The sequence below is a fragment of the Malaclemys terrapin genome, chromosome 19 (genome assembly GCF_027887155.1).
Source record: "Malaclemys terrapin pileata isolate rMalTer1 chromosome 19, rMalTer1.hap1, whole genome shotgun sequence".
Lineage (NCBI taxonomy): Eukaryota > Metazoa > Chordata > Testudines > Emydidae > Malaclemys > Malaclemys terrapin.
Window position 1 is genome coordinate 4,960,062 of NC_071523.1, and position 14,651 is coordinate 4,974,712.

General features: G+C 45.5%; 1 protein-coding gene across 1 annotated transcript; it reads right to left on the reverse strand.

The window, feature by feature from the left end:
- Positions 1-6,927: 6,927 nt before the first annotated feature.
- LOC128826141 (guanylin-like) lies at positions 6,928-13,473 on the reverse strand. The gene is made up of 3 exons (XM_054009270.1): positions 13,254-13,473; positions 10,498-10,687; positions 6,928-9,006 (listed from the first exon to the last, which is right to left on the reverse strand). Exons 1-3 carry the CDS (start codon positions 13,326-13,328, stop codon positions 8,939-8,941), a joined length of 333 nt encoding a protein of 110 aa, XP_053865245.1. The 5' UTR covers positions 13,329-13,473; the 3' UTR covers positions 6,928-8,938.
- Between the last annotated feature and the right edge of the window lie 1,178 nt (positions 13,474-14,651).

Sequence of the window (14,651 nt, forward strand, 5' to 3'; positions counted from 1 at the left end):
GAGGGGTTTTTTATTTGTCTTCTAGTTTCTGAGCCTTTAGGGAACACTCCGGTTATGTTTTAGACATTTTCTTCTCTACTATGAGGGATGGAAACTTAAGTTCATGTTTTGAATGATAGATTCTCTTATAATCACTTGACTCCAGGAGCTGGTGCTTTAAAAATACACCAAATATCACAAAATGCACAATAAATTCACAAGAGTTGGCAACACTGCTAAACCACACAAGAGCCAGCAGCATGGTATTCATTCTTATCTGTCCACCAGGCCTGCTCTCCAAGCCATAAACCCATCATTTTTTGATTAGGGAACAGGCAAATCACTAATTTTCCTCAAACATACACTTCAAACCTTCATCTGTTTTGAGATTTTAATTTGAAATTAAACCTTCATTGAGCATTGAAAAATCTTTGGATGAGGATTTTTTAATTCCAATTTTAGGCCAAGACCAGGAATAGAACCATAAGGCCAAAAATAAACATCACAATAAAAACTGTCCTCACGAAATCCCCAGTCCAGAAATCTCATTAGAACCCGATTCTGCAAGATTTTCAGGGTCAGGGCCTGATCCTGCAGGCTATATCCCCATACCTGGTCACAATTAATTTCCCATGCCAATGTTTCCTTCTGAGCACAGGTGAGAAAATAATTGAGTTTTTGGTTTAGTGGCTGAACCCAAAAATCCAGTACGGGTTAACCTGAAACCGATTTTTTCTGTTTGTTTTGTTTTTTCTCACTGAAAGGAAAAACCAAAAAAGGAAATGTTGTTGCACGTCAAACTAAATATTTTGTTCAACCCAAACCAAGTTTTTCTATGTTTTCATTTAGTTTGCAAGTGATTTTTACCTTTTCTTTTTAAAAACAAATCTAACTACATTTAGAAACAAAATAGTGGAATCTCCATCCTTTGAGGTTTTAAAGGCCCAGCTTGACAAAGCCCTGGCTGAGATGATTTAGTTGGAATTAGGTCCTGCTTTGAGCAGGGGGTTGGACTAGATGACCTCCTGAGGTCCCTTCCAACCCTAATATTCTATGAAAACATTGTTTCAAAACACAAAGAATGTTTCATTTAAAAAATGTTGAAATGAAACATTTTGACTTTGGGGAATTTTTTTTCCATTTTTTTTTTCCCAGCTGAAACTGTCTCCTGAATTTGACCCAAAGTCACAAATAAGTTTGGTGGACCCCAAACTGCATTTTTCCGTAAATAAACTATTCATCTGAAAAATTTCACCCAGCTCAACTCCTGAGTCAGGACCAGCCAGTCAGAACAAAATAGAACAGTACCATGGCAGTAACTGCTCCTCCATGCTGCAGACAGACACACGCATCAGGAGTTAAGCAGAATGAATAGGAAAAAGCATTACACATTTTTCAATTAAATACCCCAATGGGCAGGTGCCTACATCATATCTGGCCCCCTACGGGGCTACGTCAGTCGAGAGCATGAAGACTGAATGAACCCGGAGAGGGAACGGCTCTCTCCCTGCAGAAGCGGTCCCTCCAGCTCAGGCTTTGTGGAAGATTAGCAGAGCAGTGTGTGGGACAAGCGTGGACTGACATCGCCCAGGCTAGGCATGTCTTGTGGAGAGATGATTTCAGCCTCCTATCTAGGTCTGTTTGTCCAGCAACTTCACCAGCAATGGATTCAGCGTACCAAAAAAAATACAATTACATTAATTGACAAGGGGCTGAGGGTCAGGATTGTCCCCTTGTGGAGAAACATGGCCTGTGGCCAACATAAGTAACATGGCTCCATGTCTAGTTGGCAGCCGGTATCAAGCGGAGTGCCCCAAAGGTCGGTCCTGGGGCCGGTTTTGTTCAATATCTCCATTAATGATCTGGAGGATGGTGTGGCCTGCACTCTCAGCAAGTTTGCAGATGACACTAAACTGGGAGGAGAGGTAGATATGCTGGAGGGTAGGGATAGGATACAGAGGGACCTAGACAAATTAGAGGATTGGGCCAAAAGAAACCTGATGAGGTTCAACAAGGACAAGTTCAGAGTCCTGCACTTAGGACGGAAGAATCCCATGCACTGCTACAGACTAGGGACCGAATGGCTAGGAAGCAGTTCTGCAGAAAAGGACCTATGGGTTACAGTGGACAAGAAGCTGGATATGAGTCGACAGTGTGCCCTTGTTGCCAAGAAGACTAACGGCATTTTGGGCTGTATAAGTAGGGGCATTGCCAGCAGATCGAGGGACGTGATCATTGGTGAGGCCTCATCTGGAGTACTGTGTCCAGTTTTGGCCCCACACTACAAGAAGGATGTTGAAAAATTGGAAAGAGTCCAGCGGAGGGCAACAAAAATGATTAAGGGGCTGGAGCACATGACTTATGAGGAGAGGCTGAGGGAACTGGGATTGTTTAGTCTGCAGAAGAGAAGAATGAGTGTGGGGGGGTTTGATAGCTGCTTTCAGCTACCTGAAAGGGGGTTCCAAAGAGGATGGATCTAGATTGTTCTCAGTGGTACCAGATGACAGAACAAGGAGTAATGGTCTTAAGTTGCAGTGGGGGAGGTTTAAGTTGGATATTAGGAAAAACTTTTCCACTAGGAGGGTGGTGAAGCACTGGAATGGGTTACCAAGGGAGGTGGTGGAATCTCCTTCCTTAGAGGTTTTTAAGGTCAGGCTTGACAAAGCCCTGGCTGGGATGATTTAGTTGGGAATTGGTCCTGCTTTGAGCAGGGGGTTGGACTAGATGACCTCCTGAGGTCCCTTCCAACCCTGATATTCTATGATTCTATGCTGTATTTCTTTTCTCTGCCTCTTTGCATTGTGTGAGAACTATGCCAATAATGTCAGTTGTCTTTCTTCAGCTGACTAGCAGGTTCCATCCAAGGTGAGTTCTAGGCAATTAGGCTCTGCCATTCACTCAGGATCCTTTCACCAGTCCACAAGTATCAGCTCAGTTCTGTAATCTGCTTTGCCTTTGGCTCCAAGAGATCTTGAGTATGCTGGCACAGCTCTATGCTTGCAGGGGGTTGGGGGGAAGTCTGTGACACAGAGGCCCATCTGTGATTCACTACTCTGGGTCACCAGCACTTGTCAGGCCTGACACATTCACTACACCTAATGCACTGTTGTCATAATCTGTATCTAAAAGGCATCATATAAGCTACCATTGGGAAAATAACAACTCATTGATCATTAACAGTTTTACATAGTGTATGTACCAGCTGTGTACAAAGAGTTATGAATATATGCTAAAATTATGTACTTAAAATGCATTTGCAAGTAATGCATAATCCCGGTTTTCACTAAACAGAGGCAGGTGCATTTGCTTGTCGTCAGGCACAGACAATGAAGGCACCTTTACATAAAAGACAAACAAAGCCATCAACCTAGCGAGGGAGCTAGCCTTTTGCGGAGGTCTGAATCTCAAATGTTAAGTAATTGAATCAACTGATTGAATAGAATATTACAGGATTATAAAAGTGTATCAGGTAAGGCCTTTTCCGAAAGCTAACATCACACTGGTGATTAATATCACACTGCAATGTCTGTATTAACACTATAGGAGAAAATATGGACACTCAGTGATATTATGCTTTAAAGTCTGAGACCAAACACAGGGAGAAACAGGTTTTGTCCCAGACAGAAGGGAAGGCAGCTAGCTACCTGTCTTGAAGGAAATTAAGCAAGGTGTGACCAAAGACAATGAAAACCCAATTTACATATGAATCAGCAGGGGAATGGAAAGTCCACAGGAAGAGGAGAACAGCATGAGGTCATCCTGAATCTGAGGACAAAACAGTGAGTTTGGGAAGATATAAGGAAAGAGAAGAAGCCATCTTGCCATCCATCACTAGACACACAAGGGCCAGAGCTCTTGCAAGCTGAGAAAGACGGGTCCTTCAACCAAAGGGGTTGAAGTCTCTGGGAATGGAAGAATTGTGAGTAAACTACTTTGAACAAAGATTGAAAATTGCTGAAATTAGGTCTTAGCCATTAAAAAGCATATTTTTACTTTTATTTGCTTGTAACCATCTCTACCTTTATTTCTTTTACATAGCATAAAAGAGAAGGTCCTCTCCTGGGAAAGTAACAAGAAACAAAGGGTAGGAATAAATGATCATCTTTCACGATGGAGACAGGTAAATGGTGGGGTCCCACAAAGATCTGAATTTTGCCAGTGTCATTCAGTATCTTCATCAACAATCAGGAAAAGGGGGTGAACAGAGAGATGGCAAAGTTTGCAGACAATTCAAAATAACTCAAGATAGTGTGACAGACCCAGACCAGTGGGGTACAGGAGTCTGGTAGAGGGCAAATATACTGGTCACCGGATGAGTAGTTTTCGGTTCCCTGAGTGACCAGAGCAGGGGCTGCACTAGAGTAATCAGGAACCTGCTAGAACCAGTTCAGGCAGGCAGACTAATTAGGACACCTGGAGCCAATTAAGAAGAAGCTTCTAGGATCAATTAAAGCAGGCTAATCAGGGCACCTGGGTTTTAAAAAGAAGCTCACTTCAGTTTGTGGTGCAAGTGTGAGGAGCTGGGAGCAAGAGGCACAAGGAGCTGAGAGGGCATGCTGCTGGAGGACTGAGGAGCACAAGCGTTATCAGACACCAGGAGGAAGGTCCTGTGGTGAGAATAAGGAAGGTGTTTGGAGGAGGCCATGGGGAAGTAGCCCAGGGAGTTGTAGCTGTCATGCAGCTGTTACAGGAGGCACTATAGACAGCTGCAGTCCACAGGGCCCTGGGCTGGACCTGGAGTAGAGGGTGGGCCTGGGTTCCCCCCAGACCTCCCAATTGACCTGGACTGTGGGTTCTCCCAGAAGGGAAGGTCTCTGGGCTGTTCCCCAGCCCACATGGTGAATCTCTGAGGCAAGAAAATCTGCCAATAAGCGCAGGACCCACCAAGATAGAGGAGGAACTTTGTAACAATAGTTAAGCTGACTGTGAAGAGTTACAAAGGAATCTCACAAAACTGGGTGACTGGGCAAAAAAAATTACAGATGGAATGTAATGTTGATAAGTACAAAGTAATGCACATTGGGAGATATAATGCCAACTATACATACAAAGTGATGGGATCTATATTAGTTGTTACCACTCAAGAAAGAGATCTTAGTGTCATCATGGATAGTTTTCTGAAAACATTTGCTCAGTGTACGGTGGCAATCAAAAAAGCTGGAGAGGAGGCAACTGGATGATCAGCCAACATTGTGTCCTTCTGATGTCCGGGAGGGACCAAGAAGTGGAATGTTTGTGTTTGTCTGCACACAAAAGCAACAATTCTCTGTTATCTTTCTGAGGGCTGGTCTACACAGGGGGGGAGAATTGATCCAAGATACGCAACTTCAGCTACGCGAATAGCATAGCTGAAGTCGAAGTATCTTGGATCGAATTACCTGGGGTCCAGACTGCGCAGGATCGACGGCCGCGGCTCCTCCGTCGACTGCGCTACCGCCGCTCGCTCTGGTGGAGTTCCGGAGTCGACGGTGAGCGCGTTCGGGGATCGATATATCGCGTCTTAACTAGACATGATATATCGATCCCGGATAAATCGATTGCTACCCGCCGTATCGGCAATAAGATGTACCCTTAGTGAAGTTAAGGCAGTTCGGAGTATTCACATGACTTAGCATGTCAGGGTAAACACGGGCTCCCCCATCACCTTTAGCTTGAGAGGAGTCACGGACCAGTGCTTAGCACTCTAGCCTGGGCTATAAGATAGCTGGGTTCAATTCCAGCTCTGCCCCAAACAGCCTGTATGCCCCAAGAAAGTCACCTTTGTGCCTCAGTTTCCCTGCAGAAAAGCTGTTTCTGGATAGTGCTTCCCTGCCATGCAGTGGGGTTGATGCTCAGACACTGCAGTGATGGGGGCCACATAAGCACCTTACATAGAACTGCTAATTTGTTTGAAAACTACAAACTGCCTTGTTTTCACTACGATTTCACCTTTCTTCCTAGTGGGGATCCCCCCTCACTATTGACTCTCAGAATTTGAGAACATGAAGCAGACAGAGCAATAAATGATTGTGTAACACATGCTCATGCAAACTTGAATGTCATGTGCAGTAGCATATAAACATAGTCAGAAGCCTTCCCACACATACTTTCCACAAATAAACACCACCACATCCTCTCCCTTCAAAACTATTACAACATTGCAGTCTGCTCCTCTGGCCTCCTGCCATCCCATCCACAGGCTCTTTCGCCTTCCAACAAAACAATCCAACCTGTGGCCTAAATTCTATTTTCCATCTCTGTCCTGGATGTTTATGTCCCCACCAAAGACCTCTCTCCAAACCCAGGTTCAAACCCCTGACTCAGATAGGAATGGCAACAATCTCATTTTGCATTTATTCAGGAAGCCAGAGATGTCTTTTCCAGATGCATTATTTACAGCATTTCAAGCAATCATCTTGAATTCATTCAGCTGCAAGTGATACCCTTCGTCAACCTAAATCTTAGTTACCTTTTCTTCCCCCAGAACCTCAACATACCCTGGTTTCAGGCTGACCTTGTGTTATTCCCAAATCCCACCTGCCCAAAGCCAGCAAGTATTGGAAATCTAATAGGAAAGCAAAGAATTGACAGATTTTCCTTCAAAATTCCAGACCAAATAAGCTTCTAAATTCCTACTTATCCAAACCACGACTACCCCCGGTTCCAGACCACCCACATGTTACCCATTGTTAACCAGGATAGGGTGTGAATGATCAGTAGCATAGAGATGTCACAGAAAGAAATTCACATTTGGATTCACGCATCTGGAGGCAAAACCAGAGTCATGAAAGATTTAGTGAAGGAGGAAACTGAAACCTAATGTGGATGCCTGGGAATACAGGAAGTGCTTGGATCTACCTTCAACTGACTCAGCAAATAATAAAGACATCAATATTCAAGGAAAGTTGGGTTTTATTTTCCATGCAAACAAATTAAGGTACCTTGATTTGCCTAATTCCAAACATTGTGAGATAGACACTAAACTAGAATCTGTGCTTTGCAGGGCACGTTCACTATAGCCAGACTTTGATACTTAGACCTCCTACAAAATGCCAGCAGTTGACTATAATGTTAGTTACAGTAGAAACATTACAGTTACTGTGTGCATGAATAAGTGTCAATTTGCTAGTATGAATTTGTAACCAATGTACCACTTACCCAGAAAGAATATTCACTGACAAGTAAGAATGTCCAGACTATTGTGTGATTCAGCATTTTTATTTATTTACTTATTTTTAACTATGTTTCTTTACATCTTTTTCTGTAAGTGGGAAATAACTCGCTGATATACAGAATGTGGTAAGTGAAGGAGACTTTCTTTTTAGCCACACTAACTTGAACAAAATACAGTGATTAGTTTTACAATTAGAAAATGCAACTATTAATATGTACAGAAGAACAGGCATAACTGCATTACAATGCACAGGTGCTGCTTATCTCAAAACTACTGAGGTTAAAAATTACGGTGATAAAAACCAAACTGGGTGACAACTGAAAGGATGTGTATTGTACTCTGTAAATGCAGAAATACTGTGTTTTCTCATGCATATTTCTATTGCAATTACACCACAAGACCTGGATTGTGTGAAATGTTCAAGTGTACCTGCTTGTTGCAGTATTGGGAGGTAAATGCACAAGTATTACTACAGTTTTATTACTAAGAAGTGAGTGAAGGTACAGCAGAAGAGCTGCAAACTCAAACTAAAAAACTCAGTCTAAGGTTCACAGATTTCAAATGGCAGAAAATATTCCTATCCCTAGATGAAATTACATAGTTTTATTATAAACACATCCACATCATAGGGGTGCACATACATGTAACACGCAGGAAGACATATGCACACAGCCATCACAATCTCATGCACAAATCCTTCACTACACATACATAACGTAAGCATTAAAGAAATGCAAAGATAGGAGTGGTGTGAGGAGCCTAGCAACTAACCATCAGCCTTTGCAGAACCCCACCAGATATAGAAAGGTCTCCCTTGAGTAGCCTCTTGCATCAATAGATAAACAGATCCCACAAAGAAAGGGAATTGTCCTGGAGCCCTGGATTCCCATAGCCCAAACCCAGGAACAATGAGTGTGGCTTGCCTCTAAGCTCTGGGGCCAAGCACTGCCAAGCCGAGAAAGAAACAGCTGATGCTGATGAAAGGAGCTAGCCCCCTTGCAGGTGGTAGATTGTCAGTGTTCTGCAGCACAGCACCTGTGCAAAGGAACTTATCATTGCTGGGGTGAGGTCACAGGGTCCTTCTGGGAAAAATTCTTGGGGGAAAAAGTATTGGGAGGTGGGGTGGGGGAGGTTTGCAGAGGGCAGCAGGGCAGATGGTTAGTTCAGATTGATCAGCAACATTTAGACAACTAAATGGAGACTGAACCAATCCTGTCGTTAGCCTCACCTCCCACTATTAAACTGGATTGTGCCTGTGCTAACCCCATCCCACGGCACATGGGTTGTGCCGATAGAATTTTGTCTGCGCTACCTGATCTACTAGTGCAGGTGGAGACAATCACACATGGATTTAGACCTCCCAAGGTTTTTACAGGAGATGCTACAATTCCCCAAACCTCCCACCCATCCTAACAAAGCTTTTTGGAAAGTGAAGCAGTGACCCTGGCGTGGGTGTTGGGAGGGGATCGTGTTTGTGTTTCTCAGGGCTAGTCTACACTAGAAGCACTACACTGGCACAGCTGCACCGCATCTGGCGAAGAGCTCTCCCATCAGCACAATAAAGCCACTCCGCGAGAGGCGGTTGCTATGTCAGCGGGAGAAGCTCTCCCATCGCTTAGTTCAGTGTAACTTATGTCGCTCAGGGGGTGGCTCATTCACACCCCTGAGCCACATAAGTTATACCAAAGTAGCTGGTAGCGGAGACCTGCCTAAGAGAGAATAGCTTTGCCAATGCAAACGACGCTGCAGGATAAATGCAGAGATTGCAGGGCTTGGCTGGCCCCATATACGTGGTTTCATCCTTCCTCAGCGACAACCTGCGCAAGCTGCATTGGCGCAGATTTCACATATATCCATGTCTTGGACAGCTAAGTCTGTTCAGGAAGAAAAGAGAATATTTCAGTGATACTGTCAGGGCATTTCTGTAGGGGAATTGAGCAAGCACATCAGGGGACATGGAGACTCCTTCTCACTGCTGCTTTGGGAGCTTTAATAGTCACCCGGACAAAATAACAAGGAAAAATTCACCTTGTAAAGTCTTAGCTGAAGAGTGACATCTTTTACCAATGCACTGCGGGGAAATAGTGCACAGGAAATAGGTATTCAGTGCCTGAACCAGGAACACTCAGTAGCACAGAACTGTGCTGTTCAGAACCTAGATTCATCAAGTTTAAAGCCAGAAGGGACTAGAAGATCATCTAGCCTGACCTCCTGGATATCCCAGGCCATTAAATTTCACCCAGTTACCCCTGTATTGAGCCCACTAATTTGTGTTTCACTGAAGCATCTTCCAGAAAAACCTCCAGACTCAATTTGAAGCCATCAAGAGATGGAGAACCTACCACCTCCCTTGGTACTTTGTTCCTGTGGTTAATCACCCCTGATGTTAAACATTTTGCCTTATTTCTAATTTGAACGTATCTGTTTTTAGCTTCCAGCCCTCAGTTCTCGTTCTGCCTTTCTCTGCTAGACGAAAGAGCCCTTTAGTACCCGGCACTTGCGTTAACAGCTAGATTGTTTTCACATGTCAGAGTCTGGATTTGGTGACATTCAGGGTACACATCTTTCCTTTGGACTGAGGGAATCTAGTCTGGATGGTGCTTATCTGGGAAGGGCCACTTACAGCTGTCTTGATCTAGTGAGTTGTAGTGTTTGATTTTTTTTTTCTGAAATGCTCAGAGAGCAAATAAAATTCACTGACAGACGTTATAGGGTTTCATGCAGGAATCAATGGGCAAATTTTCTCTCCTGGGCTATGCAGGAGGTCAGACTAGATCAGAGGTGCCCAACCTACAGCTGTAGGCTGTACACAAGTGTGTAAATAGATTGGTTCTAATTGTACAGGATTGTCTATCTAAATACATACAAAACAAGATGAATGTAAAATAGAAATCCGTAGAAGTGACTTTAAATCTTATTAATAATCTATAGAATCTGCTTGGCCCACATAAGGGTGTGCTTAGGTTTACGTGGCCCTCCCGTGTAATAAGGTTGGGCACCACTGGACTAGATCATCACAATGGGCCCTTCTGGCTTTAAACTCAGCTAAGTTGTAGCAAGAACAATTACTCCAGGGGAGCTATCCCATAGTCGCTTCAGCTTGACCCAGGTAACTCCTGCATCAGCAGGTGTCATACAGAAACCTCGGTGCTAGCTAGCGGCGACCTCAGCAACTACTGCAGTCGCTACAGGGAATTTTGTCTGACTGCCTGCTGCAGAAAGCTCACGGATACACCAGCCCTAGCAGCAGGCTGCGAGCCTAGGGGGAACAGTGCAGTTCTGAGGCTGCCTTTCTCGAACATTTGAGATTGAAGGGTCTCAGCTACAGGGGCAACATGGGACGCTTGCGAGTAAACACTACGTACTCAGCCTGTTAAAAATGATGGGTGCATCTTCCCTTTGACATACGGGCTGAAATTCTTTGGGCAGCTCTGGGTTTGCACACACAGAAATGAAACTGGTCCTAGCCGTCATCCGGGGACTGGCTCTGACATCTGCATCCAAGAATTCCTTCAGCTTCTTCACAGCCTCTAGCGGGAACGAGAATTCCCCCTCCTATTTAGAGAGAACCAAAGCAATATGTCAGGCAAGGAGTCATTACGCAGATCCCTCTCGCTTCACCAGAAGCCAGTGACACCAAACACGGGCACAATGTTACATTCCAGGGGGAAAGGATGGTGCTCACTGTTGGGCCATTTTGGAACTGCGAGGGGGCTGTTAGATTAGCACTCACTGTGGACTGATTATCAGTGAGGTCACCTCACAATGTGACCAGGCTGGCCAATCAACTAGACAGAGGCTTTTCTACCCATCATACTGAACAGCAGCAGCTGCATGCATATTGCACTTATCCCTGGCAGACCCTCCAGCTAAAAGTCTCATCTGCACTGGAGGGTGCATAGAGAATGAAGAATGTAACCACTCCATGAGGAGGATCCCTGTCCTTTGCTATGGTCCAAAAAGCGTGGTGTATATTTATGTAAAAGCTGGCCCAGCCCCGTGGTAGTGACTACTGTTTCTACTGGGCTTGGGGCCAGCATCAGATGATGCTCAATAGACAGGCAACACTGCGTATTTGCAGTCCAACAGGAGAGGGATGGGTGTGTAAGCGGGAATAGACTAGATGAAGTAGCAGGGCTTGTCGGAGCAGAGCTTGACTCAAGCCCCTTCCTTTCCCACCAGACAGAATGTCTGTTCCTGGGCTCCGGAGCTGCCAGATTTTATAATGGAAGTTGAAACGTTGATTTGCAAATGATTTCTGTTTACATTCCACAGACGCCACACGCCTCACAAAGCATCTTTTATGCATCTCTGCAATGTGCCATCGAGATCTGTGCCATATGGCAGGTACTTTGTTTACCCTACACAGCCCTTAAAAGCACATTGTAAAGTCACATGGATGTCAGTCACCATCTTGCCAAAGATGCTTTGTTGGTCATGTGGTTTCTAGGACATATGGAATGAAAGCAGGCAGAGGGATTTCACAAACCAACAGTCTCGGTGGGGTTTTTTCCTTGAGAAATCAGTTTGAACCTGGGGAAACTGACCTGGCCCAAGTGAAAGGGCTAGAATCCTGTTCACAAGTGAATTGCACGAGCATTCTGGTCTCACGAGTGGCAGGGTGAAGCCAAGCTCAATGAATATCAACACAGGGCTTAAAAAATAAAAACGTACTTAACATTCTGTACAGCCCTGGGTAACAGCCCTTCCCACGGAGCTGGTCTCAAAGTGCAAGGCTCTGGATGCTTAGAGCTGAGCGTCCTACACCCATGCGTGAGTGAGTGCGTGTGTGCACGTGGCCACTCTTGGAAAGACATTTGGTGTGTTACTGGCGGTAGAATAAGGAAAGAGAACCAGGGGCAAACAGCACAATAAAGATACTAGAAAAGGCAACAACAGTTTTTCCAGTTAGATGTGGCTTTATGGTGTACAAAAAAAGCCATTCATGCAGCCGCAAGGCAGATGGGAAGTTGGAGGTTTTTTTCCTTTCACAGAAAAGCATCTGTTCCCACCCACAGTCCTTGAGCTCAGGAACAGCTTGGGAGAAAAGGAAGAAGTGACCTCCCAATCAGCAGCACCCTGCCCCAGAAGGGGAAATGAAGAGAAAGCAAAGCTGAGATATTGTAGAACAGTTCCTGGCAAACCTGCCCTACCCGCAGAGACTTGATGAACAGCTGACGATACTACACACCTTGGCATTCCAGTGAAGTTAGTGACATGGCAATGAAATTCAGTGGTCACAGGCTCCTGCGAGGATCTGAGCACAGACAGAATTTTTTCCCTCTCTCGTTCTCTGTCTCTCTCGCACACGCACCCAGCTCCCTTTGGGTCACATTTGCAAAATACAGCCCAACACCTTTCCATTGTTCCCAAAGGTCCCAAGAGCGGGTGCTGCGCACTTTTGAGAATCTGGCCTTATTTACCATCCCCCTTTTGATTGAGTAGCCTTTAGGTCCATTTTTTATTCCCTACGTGACATTTCTGCAGGCTCTGTCCCATAAATTAGTTAAATAAATATACCTATCTCATAGAACTGGAAGGGACCCCGAAAGGTCATTGAGTCCAGCCCCCTGCCTTCACTAGCAGGACTGAGTACTGATTTTGCCCCAGATCCCTAAGTGGCCCCCTCAAGGATTGAGCTCACAACCCTGGGTTTAGCAGGCCAATGCTCAAACCACATCCCTCCCCCCTAGTTAATTACTTGCAGGGGGAACTTCTGCCCAGAAGCAGATTAGCCAGGTGGGCCAGAAATAATTTAGCCCCTTCTGTGAAATAGGAGATGTCCCTAATCACTATGTCTGGAGGTGCCTGCAGCCATAGGGCATACACTTGGCACTTATAGTACAGAGCATCTCTCATTGGAGGAGTTCAAAGCATTTCTGCAAACGATCAAGTCTCACAAACCTCAGAGGTAATTATAAATACAAACCCCATTATACGGATAGATAAACAGAGGCACAGAGCAATGAAGTTACACACCTTGCCAGTGGCAAGGTGAGGATTAGAACCCATGAGGCTACTTTATAAGCGCCTGTTCTAACCATGCTCCCTTGCATCACAGTCACACCTTGTTGGATCTATAATAATAAAAGGACAGAGGTCTGAGAGCTCGTGATCTCACCTGGACATGGACAGGCTGGGAGCTGTGCACCAGTATCAGAAGCATAACAGTTACTGGGAAAGTGACGCTTTTCATGGCACCTGCAGGTACTACTCCCTTTCCTTCTCAGGCTAAGTCTTCTGTCTTGATTTGAGTGCTTTGTTCTCCTTTTCCCGTGTCTCTCTGGCACCTTCTCTCTCTCCGCTGTGCTCCTTTGGATTTTGAGTGCTCAGTTCCTCTAGCAGGCAGGCCTGTTCCTTCCCAAAGGGAAGGGAAGCTTTATAAGGCCTTCACACACCATTGACTTGGTCATTCATTAATCCAACCATTGACTGAGCAAATTTATTGCCATTTAATAAACACTGAAAGGACTAATAGTTAACTGCTTATCAACAGAGCAGGCCAGCCCCACCCTTGCAGGTCCCAATGTTTATGAGTCTCTTCAGGCCTGGGAAAGTGGCTATAACACAAGGAACCATAAAATTCCAGCCCTTACGTGCCTAATCTCACGCACTGTCTGAAACCATGTCCCCCCATGTGGTGTGTCCTTAATTTCCCGGCCAGCTCATGTGTCCACAGTATTCTGAGAACGAAAGAGGATTGGAAAGAGATAAGAGGCATTTGGCCCCTTGAAGCAACTGCTGGTCACTCGGCTCCCTCCTGGAACTGCAATGAGTAAGGAACGCAGTGAGGGATCTGGGGGAGTTGAACATGCTCAGGATGCGAGGTATCTGCAGTGCATGGATCTGTGAGTTTCTCTCACTGCTGCTCTTTGAAGCACCTTACTAGAGTGCTCCTATATGCATGGTACAGCCTAGCCCCAGAGCAGCTCCCAGCCAGGGTCCTTAACAATGACACGGTCCTGGCAAGACTCCTTCCACCCTGTAGCCAGCCAGCAGGATCTCCTGCTGCAGACAGACAACCCACACGATCCCCACAAAGTGAGCAACCCCATCAGGAACCTGCACCCGGTTCCTGTTAGGAGAGAGATCACCATGGACCCTTCCTGAAATGAAAGGTAAAGTCCCCTGAATGGCTACATCAAGATGATCAGTCCACATCAATCACACAGTATTGCTATGGTCCCCAGGCCCCCATGGGCGCTGTGCAAACACAGCCCAAAGGGACAGACCTTGCCCCAAGGAGCCGACCAGCTGAGTATAAGACAAGAGGCAACAGGTGGACACAGCCAGATTGACAGGGGAAGGACAAGGAGACAGTGCTGGTCGGCATGGTGGCCAGTGGTCCCAGCACATTAGCGGCTTAGCCACTGCTAAGCTTTCATGTAGGCTTCATAGCACAGGAGCATTTTGTGGAGGGCTCTGCAGGAAGCCGATGAGCTCGACTGGAGGGTGCTTGTGGGGAGCACCCCTCACGCGTGAGGGGCAGCCTGGGACAAGGCACAAAGGAGTTTGTTTG

Excerpts from the sequence above, each read along its gene's own strand:
- LOC128826141 (XM_054009270.1), bottom strand. The coding sequence starts at position 13,328 with ATGAAAAGCGTCACTTTCCCAGTAACTGTTATGCTTCTGATACTGGTG. Across the intron at positions 10,688-13,253 it reads CCCAGCCTGTCCATGTCCAG|GAGGGGGAATTCTCGTTCCC; the intron begins GTGAGATCACGA and ends CTCTCTAAATAG. Across the intron at positions 9,007-10,497 it reads CATCATTTTTAACAGGCTGA|ACTTAGCTGTCCAAGACATG; the intron begins GTACGTAGTGTT and ends CTTCCTGAACAG.